The sequence below is a fragment of the Hermetia illucens genome, chromosome 2, assembly GCF_905115235.1.
Source record: "Hermetia illucens chromosome 2, iHerIll2.2.curated.20191125, whole genome shotgun sequence".
In the NCBI taxonomy this organism is placed as follows: domain Eukaryota; kingdom Metazoa; phylum Arthropoda; class Insecta; order Diptera; family Stratiomyidae; genus Hermetia; species Hermetia illucens.
The window spans coordinates 124,073,575-124,097,763 of record NC_051850.1 but is presented as its reverse complement, the minus strand read 5'-3'; the positions used below and the strand labels follow the sequence as shown (position 1 = coordinate 124,097,763).

The window sequence follows — 24,189 nt, the reverse complement described above, 5'->3', positions numbered from 1 at the left end:
GCTATAATTGCCGAAACGGGAAGCAAGGTGTTGGCAGAGTCTACGTGACGCAGAGCAATCGAGTTGTAGGTTAGGTTAATTTTGAATGTCTCGGCGAGATCGCAACCTTTCTCTATTCGGCATTTAAATATTCAATGAGTGTCACCTTTAGGGTGTTTAAACTGACAATTTAGGCTGAATCAGAATCCTTTATCGAATATTGGAGTTAGGCAGAGTGAATGGAGTTATAAACCTGTAAGAGTAAATCGGTAAGATAAATAATGTTTTGTAAGGAGTAACGAAAGGTATTAAATGGTACCTTTCGGCGGTTGCCGTCGTAACTAGGATGGCCTCCGAACGAGGGAAGGAAATGTTAAAGAACGAGGAATGGGTACTGCATTGAATAAAATTTAGTCAACCTTTAGCAAGGATACGAATTAAGGCATTCCAGTGTGATCGATCAATGTGGTTTGCATACAACAAGACTATCGGGAAACTCGCAAGGGAGTTAGATGTACCCAGATCAATAATGTTGGGGGACACGTATTGAATATTCGAAAAGGTGTGGATTTTGTTACTTCCTACGTTTACGTAGATTTTAATAATAATAATCGTTGGCGTAACAATCCATATTGGATCAGGACCTTGAAGTGTATTAGAGCACTTCATTCAAGATCGTAACGGTACACTACAGTAACACTGTAGGAGACAATGTGGTCAGCATTGCGCCCGCCCGAGATTATTACCCTGATTTGACTCAGGTACTCAGGTATTCACAGCTGAGTCGACTGGTGTCCGACGTCAAATCACGATACAAATTCCACTGCCACCAGTGAAATTTGAACCGCGACCTTCCGCACGACAGCCTTGTGTTCTAACCACTCAGCTATTCGGACACGGTTTTGTATACGATAATAAGGAGGTGGGGAGGTGGAAAGGGCACTTTGCCATAAAGTTTCACTTTTTGTGGATAAATTAACAAAGGACGGTAACATGTGGAGATGGATTGCTTCTACAAACATAAGCTAAATCATCTTTGCTATCAACGCGCTCAAGTAGATTAAAGCTGCCGAGCATCACGTTCTCCCCCCGGAGTTTTTTACAAAGGAGGGGATGATCGTTAAGATTCTGAAGAAAGGCACTCTTCATGCGACGTTAATGGTCGACTGTTTATCCACCATGACGAGCAGTTGAAGAGGTGAAAGAAACATTTCACCATGATGCTTAATTGTATGACGTCCACTGGAGTTCCGCTTTTTGTGGATGAAGTGGCTAGTTACCCGATCGTGCTATATGGACTGCTTCTCAGAACACTAGAAAAATAATTTCGGCGTGGGCTCGACGATTTCCCCGCAGAGCTATTTATCGTAGCTCGTGCAGTTTCTACAGATCTGCTAATTCAAGACTTTTCCCAAAGAGTGGAAGAAGACCGTTATGATTCCGAAAAAGCGCACTCGCGCTGATTGCTAGATCCTAGAACGTATCAAAGAACATCTCGAAAGCTTGGTCAACAGAATATCTGGTGCGCTCTATGCAGGAGGAGTATTCCGGACTAGCTATTATCAGCGCAATATATGGCGGCATACAATATTATATGAAAAATCTCAGAAGAATTTGATATAATTTCTTTTTCTTATCGATGACGTTCTTCATGCTGCTTGTCTGGAGGACTTGCAGGAGTTCCTCAAACACCTCAACTACTTGACTACTGTTTGCTCTGTAATCTGGCTATGGACTTTGGCCAAATGGCTTTGGTTTTGGAAAGAGGAGCACAAAAAGTTGGACTGAAGATAAACAACAAAACCAAGGTTGTCATTCTAAGGGTAATCGAACTCTTTCTATTTGCATTAATGAGAAAAGCATGAAGGTGTTGGTCAATTTCTATATCTAACAAGCGTAATTTCCGCCGACAGTGGCACCGAACAGGATGTCTCTCGACACTTTCGCTGACTTCTCTAAAATTTGGAAATGCAGTTATTTCAACACCCAGATCAGGTTGTGACTGTTCTGTGCTAGTGTTCTTTCTATGTTACGATATGGGAGTAGTACATGGAAAGTCACCTTGACTTTTACTCAAAAGCTCTAAGCCTTCGTCAGCACATGTCTGCGTCGAATCATCGGAATGCGCTGCATACAAGTGTTTTCACAAAAGGACATGGGCGTCTAAAGATGGTTGATTACCTTCGGCCATCATCATCAACAGATGATCATCCAACATCCCCGATGTGGGATCATATCGAAGATCAAACTGCGATTTCGACCAATACATGGTAAAAAGCGTCCACAGGTGTTGAATTTCAAAGACCCGCGGAATGAAAATTAACCCACTTCGAAAATTTGAGACGGGAAAGTTGAAAACTGATTTAGTAGCGGGGGAATACAAGGCGAAACTAGAAGAAGGATTAGGTTTGGAAGAACGATTAGGCCCTATTTTACAGAATCTCACGCGGCATATATATGATACCTGCTATGACCTAAAACTCGCTATTAAAACAACAGCAGAAGAAGTGGTTTGACATGAACCATAATTCTAAAGAAATGATTGGCCCGATAATGAATGCCAGGAACTGCTTGACAAGAAAAACGAGGCATGCAGGCAACATAGGGAACGAAACACAGGGACGAAGAGAGAACATTTACGAAAATTTCCTACAAACAGCTAATAAAATATTAAGGCAAAAGAAGAGAAAACATTTTGACGACGAAATTAAGAAAACTGATAACAGCTAGCGAGCAACAACACAAGGCAAGCCTGCAAAGTACAAAGTGAAGAGCATATCAATCGAAAGCCACTCTTTGTAAAAACAATGACGGAGCAATCATCGGGGACCAAAGTGAAGATAAAGTGAGAGATGGAGGTCTTTTTTAAAATAACTCATCAGCCCCTCACATACAACTCAATCATTAGAACTCACAAGAATCATCATCGAGCATAATAGGAGCAGAATAGGAGCCGTCAACATTGGAAGAAATAAAGTCAGCAATGAAATGTCAAACAAGTCGGGAAACCGGAAGCTGGGCGCTTCAGGTGTGAAAGGTTTTGTTTGCTTCTTATGTGAGTATATTTGAGTGTAGAACTATCCCATTTGTAGGTAGCCCGTTATATATATGCATTTAACATGTCAGATTTAGTACTTCGGGTTGTAAATTTACACGTAAAGACAACTTTGAGCTACTGTAACTTTGTTACTAATAGTATGATTTTGATCAAACTTGGGGATAATATGCTTCATATTATATTTTAGACTACTACCCACTTTTATAATGCAGGGATAAACTTAAAGGAGGTTTTACTCAATTTTGCCAAAAATATGGAAATATATTATTAACTTAATTTGAACAAATATCGATATGGAGAGTATTTTGAGGCCTGGGCACTATATAGAGGCAGCTTCAGGAATTTTCAGAAGTTTCGGTTGGGTAGTTTCTGAGAATGGGTCCGTTGAAGAAATTATCACTTTTTACCCCTCCCACTCCCCGTCTTTCCAATAAATCTCAAAACCGGTTTCAAAAAGTACTAATCGAGACCTTTCATTTGATTCCCAACACATGACTATATTCGGCGAAAAAAAATTTTACACCCCTCTTTTACATGTATGGGGACCCCCTTAAATCTCAATGTAGAAGGAGATCACTCACTGCATGTCTGAGGGTTCACAGTTCCTACCTTCTCACCAAATTTCATGTGAATCGATGTAGCCGTTTCTAAGAAAAGTGCGTGTGACAGGCAGACAGACAGACAGACAGACGAAACGTGCATGTCCGAGGGTATCTTTCCTGCACCATGGGAGTGGCAGAAGCTGGTGCTGCTGCCTGAGGCTGGTAAATCGCCAGGGGAACCGTCCGATGATGGACCCAAGGAGTACGTTGTCTCCGCGGGTGTTCACAGGGATCTGTACTTGGCCCACTACTGTGGAACATCATGTATAGTGCTGTACTCAACCCTCCGGTTCCGGAGGATGCCACGGTGGTGGGTTATGCCGATGGTATAGCACTGGTTGTGGTCGCAAAGCATCTCGAGGATGCTAAGTTGTACTCAAGCGGACCAATCAGTGTTGTTAAGGCTTGTTTAGAGAGTGCTGGAGTGGCACTCGCGCAGGAAAAGATAGAAGCGGTCCTCATCACTAACCGCCGCAAAAGAAATTACGCCTGCATTAGAATCGGGAATCGTATCATCACTTCCATGCCGGCCATCAAATACTTGCGAGTTATGATAGATGGAAAATTCGATTTTAAGCAGCACATAGAGCATACTTGCAAAAGAAGCATCCATCATGAGTGTGGTTCTCGCAAGGATGATGACGAATGTAGGAGGACCGCGGTATACTTACAGGCTGCTCTTAGCCGGGGTGGTGAGTTCTATCATGCTGTATGCAGTCCCAGTTTGGGGAAACGCAATGCATATAAACTGAGTACGGTTTACAGAAGAACAGCCTTAAGGGTGTGTTCTGTCTCCAGGGTCGCCTCAGACGATGCAGCGTTCGTCATCTCGGGAATGATTCTGATTGACATCCTGGCAACTGAAGTGATGAACAGTTATAACACCATCTCTCCCTTATCGCAGGTGGAAAAAACCGAAAGTGAGAGATTCATTAGCAGATGGCAACAGCGATGGGATCAGTCAGAAAAGGGTCGTCGAATTTACAGGTTGATCCCTTCCATCAGGGAGTGGCTGGAGAGAAAGCATGGGGAGATCAATTATAATCTCACCCAGTTTCTCATCGGCCATGGAGGATACCGTCAAGATTTCCACCTCCTTAAAAAGACAGACAGACGGACAGACAGACATTGAACCGATTTTAGTAAGGATCTGCTGAACTCATCAAAGCAGGTGGTCCATCGATTATTGAAGCTATCCATAATTTGGTTCTTTCCATCGGGAATCACGAACAAATCCCGCAAGAATAGAAAAAAGTATGATATTCCCTATCCACAAAAAGAGTGGCAAGTTGACATGTGATAGTTACAGAGGTATTTCCTCACAATTTTTTCACAAAAATTCTAGAAAGAAGAATTGGACTGTACGCCGATAATATGATTGGTGAATGCCAAGGAGGATTTAGGACTGGATAATCGACCATTCATCAGCTATTTACGGTCAAACAGGTGCTAGGAAAATGCTGGGGATTCAACTTCGATGTTCATCAAATATTCGTGGACTTCAAGCAAGTATATGAATGGTACTGTATAAAGCAATGCTGAACTTGGGAATTCCAGCAAAACTGGTAAGCCTTACCAGAATGACATTACCCTACACAACAGCCTAGGTCAGAGTCAATAATAAACTGACAGATGCCTTTGAGTCAAATATTGATTAAAAACAAAGAGATAGTACCTCTACTGTTCAATCTGGCAGTGGGGCAGGTTTTGCGAAAGTTGCTTGTGAACATAAAAGGCACGGTGCTCTATAAAAATAGTCGTATATGCGGACGATACAAACATGGCGCGATCTTTCACATCACCAAAGGAGACTTTTATTGCCATCAACAAAACAGCAAACAAAGTTGGTTTACGAACTAACGAAAATAAGACGAAAATTATGACGCAGACCAGAAAAATGGCGCCCACTAGACAAAATATATTGGATTCACCAGTACAACTTAGAAAATATAGACCACTTATGTTAGGCCTGCAATTGACGAAAATGAACTTGACGAAAAAAAAAGGATCAATCCAGCTCGCAAAAAGAGCCTTTTACTCGGCCCTATTGACTTTCTAAGTCAGCTGCATACCTAGGAGTGTATAAAACGATAATAAGACTCCCATGCTCGGAAAATGAAACATTTACTTTAACACAAACTTTCGAAAAACTGGTCAATGCATTTAAGAGAAGGATCTTGAGAGATCTAAACGAGAGGACGGCCAATGGCGAATTAGATACAACCATGAGTTGCACCAAATATTTGACGACCCTGAAGTCTCCAAATTAATAAAACTGCGTAAGATGCAATGAGTTGGCTACGCTCAGCGTATGGACGACATTCGGATACCCAAAAAAAGTATTCGAAGGGAGGGCAGACAGACGAAGACCGGCAGGAAAACCCGCACATCACAGCTCGGATTTCAAAATTCGAGAACGCGATTGATGGATGGAGATGGTTGGAGAAAGGACATCCAAGCTAAGGCCTGAAATGGGGTGCAGTGCCTTGACAATGACGGAAGTCAGGTCAGGTCATTCATTGAAAAGCGCGCCAAGGGTTGTGTCACGTAAAAGAACCGACTATCTTAGAATGGCCGACGAGGGGAGTTGTAGTGAATTCCCAGGAACCGGCAGCATTTGCTTGTAGATGTGGTGCGCTATGGTCTACGTAAGGGCTTTGTGGCAGTGGCAGCTATATATTAATGGGCACTAAAAAAATGTTTACCAAAGGCGGGTGATCAAGGAAGCGTTTTTGTAGTGGTGGTAATTAGCAATCATTGAAAAAAGAGCAAAGAAAATATTTAAGATTTTACTTGTTTTTGATTTACTTTGAAATATTGTAAATAAAAATAAATAGAAGCATAACGAACAATTCGGAAAACTACAAGCTGGACGCTGCAGGTATGAAAGGTTTTGTGTATTTCTTATATAAAAACATTTGTGTTGGCATTTGTCCCATTAGTACCTCGTACGTAATGTATATGCATATACTTTGTCAGAATATTGACTTTCGCGTGTTACTGATATTCAAAGTTTGTGAATTCGTACTGAAACGACATTTAGTCGATCTGACATATGTAAGTATCACATTCGTGAGGAAAATGGTCTGGTTTGTTAGTGAACATTATACACATAGCGACCACCAGACAATTTTCCATCATGCGGCGATGTGTGTTCCCGCGGGGCTAGAAATCAAGGCTGGTCCATGGAAAAGTTTGAAGAGGTTGCAAGCTTTGAAATGCTGTCCGGAGGCTACAATCCCGGTGGTACCGCTGCAGAAAAGGTATAGCAATAGGTAAAGCGGTTAATAGTATTGGTGCAATGAAGAGATCGCGGAGTTGCGCGACTTCGAAGGATTTGCCAACGATCTATAATAGATGAAGACCAGACTTCGACGAAAAACGGCCAGTATACCTTTGAGGTAGGCTTAAGCAGGCTATACAGACCAGCAATCGAGAATGCTTCAAGGAACATGGAACAGACTAAAACCTCGGGGGAACAGCGTAAAGAGTAGTTATGAAGAAGATGAGAGGGCGAACACTACAACTGGCTTGCCCGTATCTTCCATTCGAAATCGTTATGGCGCTCTCTCCCCGGGGTAAAGGGGAGCGCAAAATCATAAACAAGCATTGGACGTTCGCATCATACTTGTGGTAACTGAGGAGGACCTTGTAGACCTTTGCCGGAGAATCTGTAATAATTAAGTTCCCGGTTTGGATAATAATAATAATCGTTGGCGCAACAATACAATTGGATCAAGGCCACTTCATTCAAGACCGTAACGGTACACTAAAGGATTAGAGTGCCCCACAGGAGGCAATGTGGTCAGCATTACGTTCGCCCGAGATTGTTACCCTGATTTGATACAGGTACTCATCCACATCTGAGTCGACTGGTATCCGACGTCAAATCACGATACAAATCCCACTGCCGCCAGTGAGATTTGAACCACGACCTTCTGTTCTTACCACTCAGGTATCCGGTTTGGATTCTGTTCCCAATAGAGTTTTTACATTTGATGTTAAGAGCAGATGCGAGTGATTTATCAGCGTATTTGGAGCGTGCATGGTTGAAGGAGTTTCCTCGCTCGGTGGAAGAGACAAATGCTAGTTTTGCTCCCGAAGCTCAATAAGCAACCGAGACATCCATTATCATACCGCCTGGTTTGCCTTATCGACATGGTAGGAAAGATGTTCGAAAGTGTCATCTACAATAGACTTCTCCCTATCATAGAATAGAATGATGGCCTTTTGGAGCGACAATTTGAATTTCGATAAGCCACGATGTTGCCTGATAAATGCTGTGCCGTAGCGAGTTTGGACGCAAAAATTCTTTCAATTCAGCCAGCTGATAGTGGATGAAAAGCTCATTGACAAAAACGGGTGTGCTTAGTTATTTGACTAAGCTCCTCGAAAGTTACCTTTCGGAAAGGGCACTTTGGTTCGATACGGATGAGAGACCTAACCAGTACTCTGTCACAGTAGGGCTTAGTTTTGGGTCCCCTCCTGTAGAACGTGATGTACAATGGTGTTCTTGTCCTTCCCGTGCCATCATCATCGCGAATGATCTAGTGTGGGTTGTCTTTGGGAAACAACATAAAGACTTTGAAGTGTATGCTAACGAAACCATTAACGCCATAAAAGCGTGGCTGGAGATGGTTTAGCTTGACCTTCCGGAATAAAAGACGGAAGTGGTCTTGATTGCCAACCGTAGGAAAAAGAAGACGATTAGTATTCGTGTTGGTGGCCACATCATCATCTCAAAACCGGTTATCAGATACCTGGGGGATACTGGATACCAGGACTATACCTGTGAGAAAACAGCAAATACCAGCGTACCGTTAGCGCCAGTGATGCTTAACATTGGAAGTCCAAGATACAGTAGCGTATTGCTCGTAGCCGGAGTGGTTCGTTCTACACTATTATATGTGGCACCAGTTTAGGAGGAAGCAATTGAAGAAGAGTAAATATGGCTTACCGCTTAGCGGTGATACGGGTGTTCAGCGCCTTCAGAACAATCTCAGGGGAAGCAGCGTGTGTTATTGCGGGAATGGTCCCAATGAACATTCTTGCAAGTGAGGCACGCTGCCTGTACGAGAAAAGGAGAATGAATTCACCTGAAAAGGATATAGAATACCGAAAGGCGACATGGCGAGAGTCTCTGGAAAAGTGACCAAAATGAAGGGATAACTCACAGAGCGGTTGCTGGACCCACTCTTTGACTCCCATATTGAGGAGTGGATTCAGCGACCACACGGCGAGATTAACTACCACTTAACTCAACTTCTGTCAGGGCATGGTGGTTACAGGAAGTATTTAAACCAATTCAGGTTGGGTGATTTTTCTTTTTGCCTGAACGTGGTTGCACACCTGTGGACCCGGGGGAATGTCATGTTGTACTGTCCACGATTTTGCTCAGAGTGGAGGAACCTAGAAGACTCTTTGAAAATCAGTAATCCCGCAGTGTACGGTGAACTTCGTAATCAGGAGGATTCAGTCGGAACTTGGAGAAGCAGAGCGCGCAAGGAGGACGCGAAGGATGGAAGGTTTGGTGGCTTAAAGCACAGTCCTCCTCGTAAAGTAATGATTGATTTGCGGCAGTTTCCATATATTGCTGCAACCTGACACGATAGTGTGGGGAACAGTACACATCTCGAGGGGTGAACTTATTGTAAATGATAAAAGGACGTTGAAAAATTTAGCTATGAAGTATGTCTTTTTGGATAAAAATCCAATGTCCATTCCTATTATAAATTGTCATTCATTTCTAATTTATCTTTTCCACTTTTTTCACAATATCTGACATCATTTACTTGTAACCGACTGAGTGCAGGCGTTATTGGGAGTAGTAAATTAAATTGTGTGATCCAGGCTCGGAAATACATTCGATAGATAAAACTTAAGGGCATTCCCAGACATCGTTTCTATTCCGTCTACTATTTTCCATTTCCATCCAGGCAATGTTGAATGCGGTGGTTAGTATCGTTCATCAAGGGCCTTTGCTAGGCATCAATATTCAGATTTTACACTCTACACAGAATCGTACACGTCAAGAATAATTTACTTTCATGAGTGCCCACAATATGTAAACGCCATATGTAAATTAACTTGCTTTGGTGGTATGTGATTCGACGAGTACTTTGCAGTCCATTACGGCCTTGTTTACGCTACCTATCTAGGAAAGGCTTCATTCATTTTGCACTATCTTACTGGAGTAGCGGCAAATTATAAGGTCGTGGAAAGGATTGATTGCCTATTTTTCTATACTAACGTAAGTGCTTTATTTTCGTACAAGCTTACAATGCTAGGCTCATTATATAACTTTGAACTATCACGAATGTTGTGGTTAGAATTGGTCGAAAATAAGCTGGCGAATCCTGGAGTGGATGTATATGGACTGTTTTTACGCATTTGCTATATTTGTCTACACTAGTAAGGATAATGTGAATGTGAAATCGTTATTCTGCTTATTCTGTTCACTAATGGTGCAACTAATTTATTTTGCTATAGAGTTTTGCTGGTCAGTGGGAAGAAATGGTCGTTTGGGATATTTGGACTAAACTGTAAATTTGTGAGAGTTGGGAGCTTAATTTACGCATTAATGCCAGTGCGCGTAATGTCTCATGTCCTATAAGTGTTATTAGCCAATTTCCGTAAACCTATAGAGTCCTATAGTCCTATTTCGGATAGAAAACAAGGAAAAAATCCTTAGTGTACTAGATCAAGATAGCCATAATTACCTTTCTGTGTTTTGAGCATGATTACGAGTAAAGGCCCGTACACCGGCCACAGCATTAAGAATATCCTTCTCGACTCGGCTAATATGGCACTTGTCCTTCGCATGTCCATATCGATTAGTGAAGATTCTCGGTTTCGACGAATATGCATAGACCCGTCTGGAAGGCACTCGTAGCTCTGTGGGAGGTTGCAGGAATATCCCTTTTGGGACAGTTGTAATAAATATGGGACGTTTACATATGTTTTCCTGATTGCTGCCCTGCAGAGGGGTTTAGTAACTTGTGATTGGATGCACAGTTGTTTCGACATTAACTTATAATGTGGATAGGTTAATTTGAGCAAAGCGGGTGAGTGGATTAAAATTGAGGAACTTGTTGTTGATATTCCTTCATTTGCTTATGCATGTTTCCTTTACATACTGCGTGTTATATTATACATTATTAATTATTTTCGGATAAAAATTGAATTTTATTTGTTGTTTATCAAAAACTGTGTTTAGAATTGTACAAATAATCGGCTATCTTTGGCCTTTGTTGTGTTGTTTTCTCGATAATAGATGGGCCTGCATACTTGCTCTCAACAAAAAGTAAAATTGTCCTAAATGCAATGTTCCAATTGAACCGTTGGATAAAAACTGTAGTAAAAATAGAAAAGTAAAAAATGAATTCATTGCCTAGCTTAAGGAAATTGGAAATGAATTCGTCGATAGTCAACCGCAGAAAGAGTTTCCATTAATAATAAACAACATGTTGAAGGCTGAATGGTTGACAAGAAGCAACGAAAATGGTGGATTTACCAAGGTCATTCACAAAAAGACAAAGAAAAAAGCGTCTAGAGGCAATTGCTATTTTCAGTAAGGGCAATATGCTTTAAGCGGAGACATTAAAATAGGCCAAAGTCGACCCCGACCTAATATATCTAAGCAGGAATTCAGTGAAATCTGGAGGAGCCAGAAAGGCGATCTCACGTTTGAGTTGAGAAAATCTAGCTTGGGCATAAACTGATGGCTTTCATAACTTGAGGAGGTTGTCATAGTTCGGGCGCAAAAGCATGAGATCTATATGCTCTGCAAGGAGTAACATCCAAAGGAGAAATTTGCACTGCGTTGAAAGAACAATTTAAGTTGGAGAAACTGAGCGACGAATCGATTTTGAGTCTGAGAAAAGCCTATGGTAGCACTTAACCGATACAGTGGAGGCAGCGCAGAAGCAATTGGCAGCAGGGAAAGATCGAATCGGATACGTCGTCTGCCGTCTGAGAGAACAGATTTCAGTAAAGAGGTGTTTCAAAGCCCTTCATGTTAGGGCACTTCCGATTGATCCAAAAGGAACACATGTCTGTTGCGTGAAGAAAAGAAGGAGATGATAAACAGAATATTAGTGGAAGTAGTTAATGCCAAGAATTCAAGAAGGCGTTGACTGCAATGAAAAATGAGATTTACTCAAATAAACCGCAATCATTGGAAAGTCGCTCAGAACTCCACCATGTTATTTACATAGCATGCTGGTCTCAAGTCCAGGTAAAGGAGGAAGGTTTAAGGCAATGCACCTTGTACTATCCTCAGTGAAACAAAAATGAAATGCTGTGATCAGTGAATGAAATAAATATATTTGGAGTTATTCCACTATGCTATCTGATTTTTCTTGGTGACAGGTCCCGCGACAGGCCGACCCAGAAAATGCTTCTAATGTCGTTAGAAAGAAAAAGAAGGTGTTGAGTCATAAGTTTCGCTAGGGCGTTTACCTCAATTGACCCGGCAGGACGGGCCCCAGTCAGATCGAGAAATGGGCAAGGGTTTTTGACGCATGGATATTAGTCCGAGCAAAACAAATAAGTGTCTGCACGCATTGATATCTGCGCTCTACAAAAAAACCCGATAGTCTGATGACAAGAGCTGCGAAATAGAAAGCCAACGCAGTGAAAATGGTTCTGTTTTGGTAGCCCACACAGTCATTACGATGTTGGCATTGCTATTTCTGAGGGCTTCTGAGATGCCATTGAAGAAGTCGTACGATTTGAAGACCGGCTGATGAAGCTCACCATTGTATCAACTGATCGCACCATTCACTTTTTCACCGCGTATCAACTACAGACAGGTCGACCTGATACCGAGAAAGATGCCTTCTGGAAACTTCTGGATGGAAAGACCTGCGGCATGCCTGTTGATGACTATATCACCATTGCGGGCGACTTTAATGGTCATGTGGGTGAAAAGGCGTTTTCTCTCATTTTCTTACATTGTTTAGTGGGAACAGTAAAATGCAAATCTACTGTATTCTCATAAGACGCCGACATTTTACCACCGTCACTGACTGCAAAGCCGTTCCCTATGGGACCATCGCACCTCAATATTGGCCGCTGGGAAGGCGCGCATTAAACTGTGACGATTTCGTGAGAAGAAAGAAGACATGATCTCACTTATGCGATTACCATCCATTAAGAGTGTGGGAGAGTCGTGCTACCGAGTTAAAGACACGATCCAAAAAGCGGTTTATGCAACTGTCGGGGCCACCAAGCCAAGTAAGCCGTTCATCAACTGAAGTACTTGGTTGTTGAATGACGATATTGAAAGGAAGGTCCATAAAACGAAACCCTCTACCACAAGTTTCCCGATGATAAAACGCTGGACAATTGCTAAATTTAGAAGGACAGAATATCGAACACTGCTGTTTCGTTAATGGCAAAAACTACGCTTTAGGGTATATATTTATATATTCTGAGCAGATCTCAACGGGCGAATTTGTTGATCCTCCACTTCCACAAGCATTGCCAAAATTTGGAGCAATTCTACCTCTTTGCGCGACTAAAGTCGGGGAACCAATCAAACGAATGAAATCAGAGAAAGCAACAGGACCTAACCTTCTTCAATCAGGTTATTGGGGTTTGCGGTGTTCTACTACCTGATTGGCAAGCAAGTACTACAGTTCTAATATGGAAAAAGAAATGTAATCTAATAGAATGTTAAAATTATTGTCCGATCCAGTTGCTGACCCATACCATGAAGATTTTTGAACGCATTCATGACAACCGTTTTCGTGAAATCGTTCACATAAATAATAATTGCTAATAACTGCGGAACTACAGATGCAATAAACGCTGCGCGGTTACTTATGGAGAAAAACTGTGTAAAGGGTCGCCCTCTTTACATTGCATTTCTGCATTCTCCAGATCACCGTGTCCCACACGAACTCGTCTGGTCTCCGCTACGACAACACCTAGTGCCAGAGGAACTCGTGCACAGGGTTCAATTGCTTTACTACGATTCAAAATGTAAAGTGCGCGGGTGTATCAAAACTCCGTATCTCTGTTGTTCATTAAGGAAGCGCCCTCTCACCACCCCTCTTTGTTCTCTTTATGGACACTGTCACATGGCACATCCTAAGTCTAGCGCTTTATACACTGCTTTATGCAGACAATGTTTTCGTAGCGTCCAATAGCAAAAATGATCTCGGGCCAAAAATGGAATGGTCGCCTCATGGAACATAGTCTGCGATTGAATCTAAATCAAATTGAATTTTTGACAACCGATCCCCATGAAACAGGCACAATCACTGTCAGCGGCAGTGAACTGCCTAGAACTAAGCGATTTAAATATCTCGGGTCAATGCTATCAGCCAATGGAGAATTGCGTTATGAAATTACTTCACGCATTAGCGCAACCTGGATGAAGTGGCGTTCCATAACTGGTATTCTTTGTGATCAACGTATCAACGAACGTTTCAAATCTAAAATTTACCGGAATATCGTTCGTCCAGTCATCTTCTATGGGTTTGAGTGTTGGTCGACTATAGAAGATAATGAACGGTGTCTTGTGGTAATGGAGACGTAGATATTGCGTTGGACTAGTCGCGTGACACGCTTTGATCACATCTGAAATGAGGATCGATCGATATGGGGTTGCACCGATCATGGAGAAATTGTGAGAAAAGCATATTCAATAGCATGGTCACGTAATTCGATTGATATATTGGTTTAAACATCGAAGTTGATGATAAGCGACCAAAAGGCCATGACGAGTCGACCCCGCTTGTGAATGGGACAAAGACTAAAGAAAATCAAGATTGCAAGGTCTCTCAGAATTTACTTGAACAAGCCACCCACGAGGCTGAGATGGAGGTTACCAACTTAAATGCACAGTACAGGTATCTTCACGGGGGCGTATGGGTCACAGACTCGACTGGTGAAGCGACGATATGTGCTTGCGTTAGCCAAACCATACAATGAAGAATGAATCAGTCGGACAATGGCTTTGTGTAGGCAAAAATAAGTCATGTGTACGTGTACAGCTGCTACTTCTCAACCAGTTTCACATTGTCTGAGTTTGGAGATAAGTTGGACATACGCCTGTAATTTTAAAGCGTGGGCCCTCGAATAGCGAAGAACGCAGAGAGTCGAAGTCTATTAGAGGCTTTTGCGCAATTAGATATAGTTCTGATGAGATATAATTGTGCGTTGTGTATCCTGGCACGTTAGCAAGAACTGCATCCACAGTGATCATCAGAAAATTGTTTTGGGACTACGGAGGGAAACAGCAGGAAACAGGACATCACGCTGGTCCACAAAAGCACTGAATGAGCAAACCTTCATGCAAGTATAGCTAGACCAGCCTAGGAGATTTAATATTCCCCAGTAGAATACCCAATTACTGGGGGAATAGTGAACTAGTTGGCTTACGATCAGCCTGATAACGAGCAGTTGAAAAAGAGCATACATACAAGGAAGCCCACAAAAATCTCAAACTGGCATTCAGCGGGGCATAAAAGAATGCTTTAAGGAGCTCTGTTCTGGGGCGGATGTAAACTGGTGGGGGAGCGCCTATAGAATGATTGTCGGACCCAGAGGTCGGCCATCCCCGCACATCAGGTGCTATACCTTTTTATTGAAAGCAACAGAGGAGCGCTGACACCTTTCACATATCCCTGAAGGTGAAGTTTATTCCGGCAGTAACTAGAGACGTTCTGCTGGAGATCTGCAGCAGATTAGGTGACAACAAAGTTCCTGGCCTGGACGGAATACCGAATAGGGCCCTTAAGCTCACCGTGACATCCAGGCCGGGCATGTTGGCTGAGTTGCTTGAAGCGTGCATGTTCGAGGGGATATTCCCTATGGCATGGAAGCTGGACAAGATGCTACTGTTATAGGCCCTGTCTTGTATATAGTATGGGAAAAATGCTAGAGTGGGTAATCGAAAATAGATTAATCCCGGCTGTTGAGAGTCAAGGTCTTTCGGATCGACAGTATGGGTTTCGTAAAGCCAGATCAAGCGTTGATGGTATCAAATTGGTTACTGGCTTGGCCTAAGATGTAATTCACGAAAAGGCTAGTACCATCTGGGAATGGCTGGAGAGAGAACATGGGGCGGTCAATTATTTCTTAGTCGGTTTCTCACCGACCATGGACGATGCGGACAATGCCTGTATAGGTTTTAGTTGAACACCTCACCTGATTGTCCAAATTGCGATGGGATCGCGGAGGACCCAGCGCACATATTCTTCCAATATGCGGGGTCCGTGGAAGAAAGGAGCAATTTAGAGAGAACTCTAGGTGAAATGCTACTACCGGAAATTTTTTTCTGCAGAACGGTAGCTTGCCAGAAGGATTTGGATTCTATTAATTTCGCAATGATCCAAAGTAAACTACGAAAAGCGGAATAGGTGAGTAACGCGCGATTACGATCGCTGGGGACAGAAGAAAGGATAGCTCGCTAAACTAAGCCAACCCCGTCCCGAGATATAATACCGGTGAGTAGTAGGTAAAAAATCCTACACATTGGCATCTCCAGGCCAGTGTCATTTGAAGGCTTCCACCTCTGTCCCCGTCCCCGTCTAACTGAATATTCCGGAGTCTTTTATGTATCATAGGATTTCTAAATGCTAAAGTAGCGAATAAAACAGCAGTTGTCCCAAATTAATGGAATCGGGGGTAATCCATTGAAGCCCAAATAAAGAAAAAAGGAAAGATTGAAGGAACATATTTAGTCTAAATCTGATCTGGCCGCAATAAAGATGATCTAGATTAATATTCACTTCGTTCTCCAGGTTAACGGTTTTCAGCAATGTGTTTATAACCGACATCTATAACAGGGACTTGAATTTTGCGGCTGAAATTTACGCTTTACGGTAGAAGACCGCCTTAAGGCTGAAGTGTACGCAATCCTAACAGCAGCAACGGGGTGATTGATGAGCGATTGAAGGACAGGCGCATTGCAATCTACAGCTCTGAAGGCATTTGGCAATCTTTAGATAACCTCAAAAAATGATTGAGGATGTAAAGGCGATGAGTCGCATCTGAACAAGCTAACTTTGCCAGATTTTCCGAAGCTCATGTCAAATGCTATGCATCTGCGTAAATTTCGGAGGAGAAGATTTTCTATAAACAGCTCAAAACGTCCGGGAGAAGGGTCTTTAGGAGCGAAGTATACGAATAGTGTTATTGTCGCAATCTAATGGCTTGATTTTTGTTTGAATAACCAGGTGTCAGAGAAACTGCAGAACAACGAAGAAATAAGTTAAATGCGTTGAAAGTGCATTCAACTTTTTTAAGCTACATATGTATGTGCCTAAACATAAAAATATTATAGTTGCGGATGGTATACACGGTAGATAAATATAAATATAAATATATAAATATAAATTGAAATCAGTAGGCCCCCTCCCTGGCCTTGGTGGGTATGGTGAATCTCGAGGGGAAACTGTAAGTGGAGAGGCGACTACTTTTCATAGGGCTGAACATGGGTGGTCGTCAAAGGGTAGTATAGGTCCCAGGGCGAAACGTCGATTGGTACCCACGGTGCAGCGTAAAACCTGGGAAACGCCTGCTGAACCAACACCAATAGCTCTACTACCAAACCGTATCTCCACCTCCACGTGGTGACCGTTGGGAGCTCTTTCTTAACGAAAAGCTGCAGACGGAGAAGGATGAAAGCGAGTCTCCCGCGCCTGAAAACGACAAAGTGTACCAACTGGTCCTCCAGGTTGGTGGTTGGTTAGGGATGACAACCCTACACGGAAAACAACTTGTTACGAAGCCACAATAGGAGCCTCGGACTGGACGGATAATACAACGACGAACCCGGCAACGACAACGGAATAACGATTTGCGCATTTTCTCATGGAATGTGCGCTCCCTGTGCAGATATGAAGCTGCCAAGCAGCTAGCCGATATCCTGTTCCAATATAGGGCTGATGTAACAGCGTTGGACGGGAGTTGCGTTGGACAGGGACCGGTTTCCTGGAGGAGAGTCACTACACCATATATTATAGCGGCCATTAAACCATGTACCTGCTGTTATCAGCTTTGAAAACATAAGCGAACGGCTAAGCACTCTGCGCTTGCGAGGCAAATTTAAAAATATAAGACTCATTAACTTTCACGCCCCTACAGAGGAGACTGCAGAGTCGGAGAAGGGTACCTTCTACGAGGCAGTAGAACGAACCCTCGAAGCCTGCTCCAGATATGATATCAAAATCATACTTGGGGATTTTACCAGCCAAGTAGGGAAGGAGCCCGTATTTAGGCGATACGTTGGCTCCCATAGCTTACATTAAAATACAAATGATAACGGATTGCGGATTATTCAGTTAGTAGTGTCATACGAAATGGTTGTTGGAAGTACCTGATTTGCACGGAAAGCGGTCCACAAACATACGTGGGCCTCTCTAGACGGGACCACTTCCAACCAAATTTACCACGTGTTGAGCGAACGCTGCCACCTCTCAGCCTTGATGAATGTCAGAACCTTGTGGGCATGGTGCTTCGAGCTCGAATAACACCACCACCCAGAGTCCCCTCTGACAATCAATAATCGCAGTCAGCAGAGATCCTGGAGATGAAGCATCAACAAATGATCTTCATAATCACCTAAAGAACGTTATCATAAATACGGCCACAAACATACTTGGCCCCAGCCGCAAAAGGGGCCGGAACGGCTGGTTTGACCTTGAATGTAAGCTAGCAACGGAACGGAAGAATGCCGCAAAGCGAGTAATGTTGCATTCTCAAAGGACGCGGGCACACGCGGAGACTTATCACGAACTCTGGCGAGCGAAGACGCGACTTCACAGACGGAAAAATGAAGCCAGGGAGAATCAACAGGTCTGTGAACTAGAAAAGTACAGGGAGCAACCGCACCAGGCGCGGAAGTTTTACCAACAAGTCAGCAGGATGAAGCCTCACACACGTCGATGTTCATCCTGCCGAGACAAAGAGGGAAATCTGATTTCCAACAGAATGGGAATATTGGAGCGATGGGTTGAGTACTTTGATGAACTACTGAACAACTAGAACATCGGCGAGTTGGAGGTCCCGCCAACTGAAGACGACGGACAAATAGTGCCACCGCCAAGTATAGAAGAAACAGTCCGTACAATTAATCGGCTTAAAAATCATAATTCCAGGAGCCCATGGAATTACAGCCGAATTGGTTAAATATGGAGGCGACCAAATCCACCAAGCGGTTTATCAACTGACACTCAAGGTATGGGGCAGCGAATAAATGCCTGATGACTGGCAACGAGGCATTATTTGTCCCATACATAAAAGGGAGATATAACATAGTGCGCCATACGCCCAGAACATCATTGGAACATACCAAAGAGGCTTCACTCCAGGTAAATCAGCAACAGATCAGATTTTCTCTCTGCGACAAGTGATGGAAAAATTGTTGCACCATCTTTTCATTGACTGCACTGACTATGATAGCATAGCCAGGGTAAAACTATACACGGCCATGAGAGAATTCGGTATACTGACGAAATTGATAAGATTGGCTAGGCTGACCCTGGCCAATGTGCGAGGTCAGATAAAAGCAGCTGGATCACCCTCGAGACCATTCGACATCAACAACGGGCTAAAACAAGGGGTTGCCCTATCATGCGTCCTCTTTAACCTGGCCCCGGAAAAAGTGATCCGAGATGCAGAGATAAATGCGAGGGGCACAATCCTCTTGAAGTCCACCCAATTACTGGCATATGCTGACGATATCGACAGCATGGGAAGAACGACCCGAGACATACAAACTGCCTTCATCGCGATCGAGCAGGCAGCGTGAAATCTTGCGCTGCACATCAATGAAGACAAGACGAAATATTTGGTGGCAACGTCAGCACTAGAAACCAACCAACCAACAACATCAAACCGCACTGCTTACGGGAAGAATAAAGATAGGTGACTGCAACTTTGAGACCGTTGATGATTCCTCCTATCTAAGGTCGAAAGTCATAACCGATAACAGCTCTGACGATGAAATCCGCAATAGGTTATTGGCAGCCGACAGAGCCTATTTCAGCTGGCAAAAACAGTTTCGCTCGAAATATCTCACCATAGGGTCAAAGCTCTTACTGTACAAGACAATGATCTTGCTAGTCCTTATGTATTCTTCGGAGACTTGGGTTCTTAGCAATAAAAACTGCGAACTCTTAGCCGTGTTCGAGAGAAGAATCCTCCGAAAAATTGGTGATGGATGGATGATTCCGCAGCCTACATAATGACGAAATCTATGAGCAGTACCGTATGGTTGTGGAAAAAGTCCGGCTCAATAGGTTGCGGTGGACGGGTCTCTTAATTGAATGGATGAGGATGATCCTCTCCGTCCTGTTCGGAATGTTTATAAGGGCAATATCTGTGATAGTAAAAGAAGACGTTTCAGACCCTCCCCAAGATGGATCGATGGCATAGGTCAGGACGCCAGACAGCTTTTAGGGATATCCAATTGGTGGACCTCGGCGTAAATGCGGGATGTTTTGAGTTCCTTATTAAGGCAGGCCTAGACCGGATACCGTTTGTTGCGCTGCTGATGATAAATTGCGTGCCTAAAATTTTTTTTATTGATTGAATGAAACGCTCCTGAAGTGGATACCAGGATACTTGGACTTTGCACGTAATGAACTCGCTGAGAATCATTTCATACTGGTGGACCAACGGACGATCTTCTATGCACTATTAAGTCCATTCTGAAAGACAAAGTCGTAAGGATTCATGCGCCCACACCTCCCCTTTCTTCAACTTAGTCTACTCTAACCTGACTGAGAGAGAGTAACTATATGGCAGATGTGCATTTATTCCAGTATGACTAGTACCTAAGGCTCCTGGAAAGGGTTGTCCTTACAGAATGATGTCGCTACAATCAATGTTGCAGGATGCAATAGAATTTATTTGATTCTCTGAGATACGAGGGTTGAAATTTTCGTAAGCTTCTTTTTAAAATGAGAGTATTATTTACTTTAATAATTTTAAAACTCAAAAAGGTTGTCCTAATTTCAATTAATTATCATTCTCTCGAGTGTTAAGTCGTCTTTTTAGTTTTATAGTTCTACAGAGCTAGAATAGGTATCATACTAAAGTAAACGTGTGATATCTAGTCTAGCTCGCCCTACGTCGTTTTAACGGAAAACACAGTTTCGATTCTCTCACACTTTGCTCATATTATCCTTGACACATTACAATGAGAAAACTTAATTCTACTGAAATACATACATTTTTCGATGAGGATTTACTTTTATTCTCCGTTTTAAGTCGTCGTAGTTTCGTATCGAGCTCCTTAGTAAATTGATCGATTGGACTAGTCTTGACAATTTGAGACTCCACGTAGGCAATTAATTTTGAATCATTCATTGGATCATCGCGCCGTAACGGTCTTACAATGGCATTAGGCTTGGAGATGGCCGGTGCCAGAAAATCGTGATTAATAACTTGAAATGCTTGTGTAGGACTCACTACCGTGGTTAATTGCCCGTTCGAAACCAAAAAATCAACGTTTGACACGTCTTGTGAGTCAGGCAGGACGAGATTCACAGGCTCCTTACTAACGGTCGATGTTGGTAGTACTTCAATAGACTGCGCGTCCACTACTGCTGTCGACATTTTTTCTCACTTTTCTTTTCGGAGAAGTGTAAATTGCAAAAGCGCTGGCCAAGGCGAGTATGTGGAACAAAAGTTTGCTTTAGAGGATCGTTAGTCCTTCACATACTTTCTCCGTTTTCACCATACGTCGGTAGTCTTGAGTTTCATGTAGTTTCATAGTGGAAATTTTAGTTTCTTATCGGGCACGAAAAATCTCCTCAATGGAAGGGAATAGAGCCAGTTAATGGAGCTTTTGTAATGGCTTTCTCCTGTATGCACTGAAGGGCACTATGTCAAATGAATTAAAACTTCATGAAGTGACCAAAGTGTGAAAAAAGCGGGCTCTCGTGCTCCTAATCGATATTTCCTGACGTGGATTTATTGGTTCACCGGCAAGTCCGGCAGAGCTAATTTGAGTAATCCTTAAAATGTGTGGTAGATTAACGGAAAAGGCTTCCTTGGCGTTGCAAGCACATCACTTCACATTCATTGAGAGTTCCTTCAAAACAGTTCTAGCTATTATTGATTACTATAAACTATGAAAACTCAAGTCCACAGAAGTGCTCAACACAACAAGGGAAAACCGACTGTTAGAAACGTTATCCTTCCAGGTCGAGCACTTAACACGAAATGTCCAGAACGAATCATCAATGACGATAGGCTATGGTCAGTTGGAATTGGAGTTGGCCGGTAGAAGGGAATCGGACTCTCCACGTCTTACTGGACTTGCGTCCTACCTGCCATTTACGGGGAGGCTATTCTGTTTTCTTTTCAGGAAAGCCGGTAACCATACCTTCGTACTACAGCCGGTGTGGGCATACACATGTTTTTTGTAATTGCTAATTCGTGCCCAACGCAAAAGGACCGCCAATTCGATTCCGATGAGCAAGTTTATCGTAACAACTATTTATTTTGGCATTAAATTCACAAAGGTGAGAAATGCGCGGCTAATTTTTTGTGAAGTGAATATGAATTATTGCCAGGATCGATTTTAAGTCAGTTAATGCATGTACATCTATATTAAGGGAATTTTCCAGCTTTCAACCCATGCTAGTGGATCGAAGTAATTACCAGTTCTGGTCATGAGGGGCCGAAAATATTGGGAAAGGCAAAAAAAGTTAACGACGCTATTGAACCTCACGCGGAGGAGGAAACAAAAGTGTCCAGTAGGTAGGTACTATTAAACCGCTTATGTATATAAATATATGGCAGAAGCCAGAAGTCCGAGGGTACAGGTTAAAAACCCACAATCAGTGATTCTTCAGTCAGTCCCTAAATATCTGTGATTGTCAGCTGAAATTAGATTTAAAATAAGACAGAAACCAAGCAAGTTTGCATATTATATAAAGATATTCCTCTGAAGGGGGAATCAATAAGTCCAATTGTTGGCGACACTGAACAGTTCTTCCTGCGGCCTGTAGCGGCGAATGCGAGGGCAGCTCATATGATTTATACATGCTAAAAATATGAATTTCAGGATGTGCCCATTAGAATTGGTAATTCCCATAAATGTACTGTATGCCAACATATCCATCTTCATATCCCCCCATGCTCTGTAATCTGCTGCCATTATCGGTAGGTTCCACAAGTAACAGGCAGGCTTGTTATGCCAAAATGATTCCCTCAAGGTCCCACACGATTTACTGAAAAAGTATCGTCCTGTTCACTTTGCAGTTTCACTCGGTGATAAGAGATCTTGATTGATGGGATAAGCTGTGGAAAATCTAGAAATGACATTCTCGAATTTCCATACTCATAGCTCCTTTGACCATTTTCTTATTCTATGAATATTAAATAGGAACACTCCGAATGGAAAAAAGGATATTACAGGGTAATTTACTTGTATTGGTTTCGGTATAATTATTTTTAGCGTTTCTTGTTTTTGTTTTGCCAAGTCGTGGCTTGAATGGCGGATTGGAATGGAAAAGGTTAACAAATTGGACTGCCCGGTGACCGTGAATTATATTCCTTAACATTGAAGAGAGGAAGGCGAAGTAATGATTTTCGAGGCATACAGCTGAGGAAGAATGATGAGAATTTTTCCAAGTTCAGGGAAATTCTTCTGATGGATTACTGAATATTGATTGAATTCGTGAGGATGAGAGAAGTTATCAACTATGTAGAGTTTTCTAGAAATTGGATAAAGAGCAATGGACTTATTTCAATAGCGTGTATGGAGTTAAATTATTGGGCGATTATTTCCCTCATAGCAGGCGATTCGTCTAATGTACATACACAGATGATACAACCATGTAGGGATCAAATTATGTAGTTCGCATTTTATAGCAAATCAAAATTCCGTTTTTAAGAGTAATTCAGGTTATTGGGCATTGGACTAACTGAGAGTAATAGCTGTAAAACTGTACACGGCCATGAGAGAATTCGGTATCCCGACAAATTTGATAAGACTGACTAGGCTGACCCTGACCAATGTGCGAGGCCAGATAAAAGCAGCAGGATCACTCTCAAGACCATTCGACATCAACAACGGTCTACGACAAGGGGATGCCCTATCATGCATCCTCTTTAACCTGGCCCTCGAGAAAATGATACGTGATGCTGAGGTAAATGCAAGATCCTCTTTAAGTCCATCCAACAACTGGCCTATGCTGACGATATCGACATCATGGGAAGAACCACCCGAGACGTAGAAACTGCCTTCATCCAGATTGAGCAAGTGGCGCGAGATCTGCTGCATATCAATGAAGGCAAGAAGGCAAATGGTGGCAACGTCAGCATCGAAAACCAACCAACCAACGAGATCAAACCGCACTGGTCAAACAGGAACAATAAGGGTAGGAGAATACAACTTTGAGACCGTTGATAATTTCTCCTATCTAGGGTCGAAAATCACAACCGATAACAGTTGCCATGAGGAAATCCGCACACGGTTGTTGTTAGCCAACAGAGCCTACTTCAGCTTACAAAAACTGTTCCGCTCGAAACCTCTCACCATAGGGTCAAAGCTCAAAAACCGGGATGTCTGGAGTTCCT

General features: G+C 42.7%; 1 protein-coding gene across 4 annotated transcripts in view; it reads right to left on the bottom strand.

The window, feature by feature from the left end:
* Positions 1 to 24,189, bottom strand: part of LOC119650190 (radial spoke head protein 3 homolog B) — a 67,730-nt gene that overhangs the window by 36,123 nt on the left and 7,418 nt on the right. Inside the window, exons 1-2 of one of the 4 annotated variants that reach the window (XM_038052750.1) lie at positions 20,830 to 21,840; positions 10,359 to 10,615 (exon numbers count right to left, since the gene is read on the bottom strand). The exons of 2 other annotated variants lie outside the window; for them this stretch is intronic. In XM_038052750.1, the coding sequence (XP_037908678.1) occupies positions 10,359 to 10,615; positions 20,830 to 21,216 (644 nt within the window). In that variant the 5' untranslated portion in view covers positions 21,217 to 21,840. Of the gene's footprint in view, positions 1 to 10,358; positions 10,616 to 20,829; positions 21,841 to 24,189 lie in introns of those variants that run through there. One more of the 4 variants, XM_038052751.1, reaches the window with a different exon arrangement.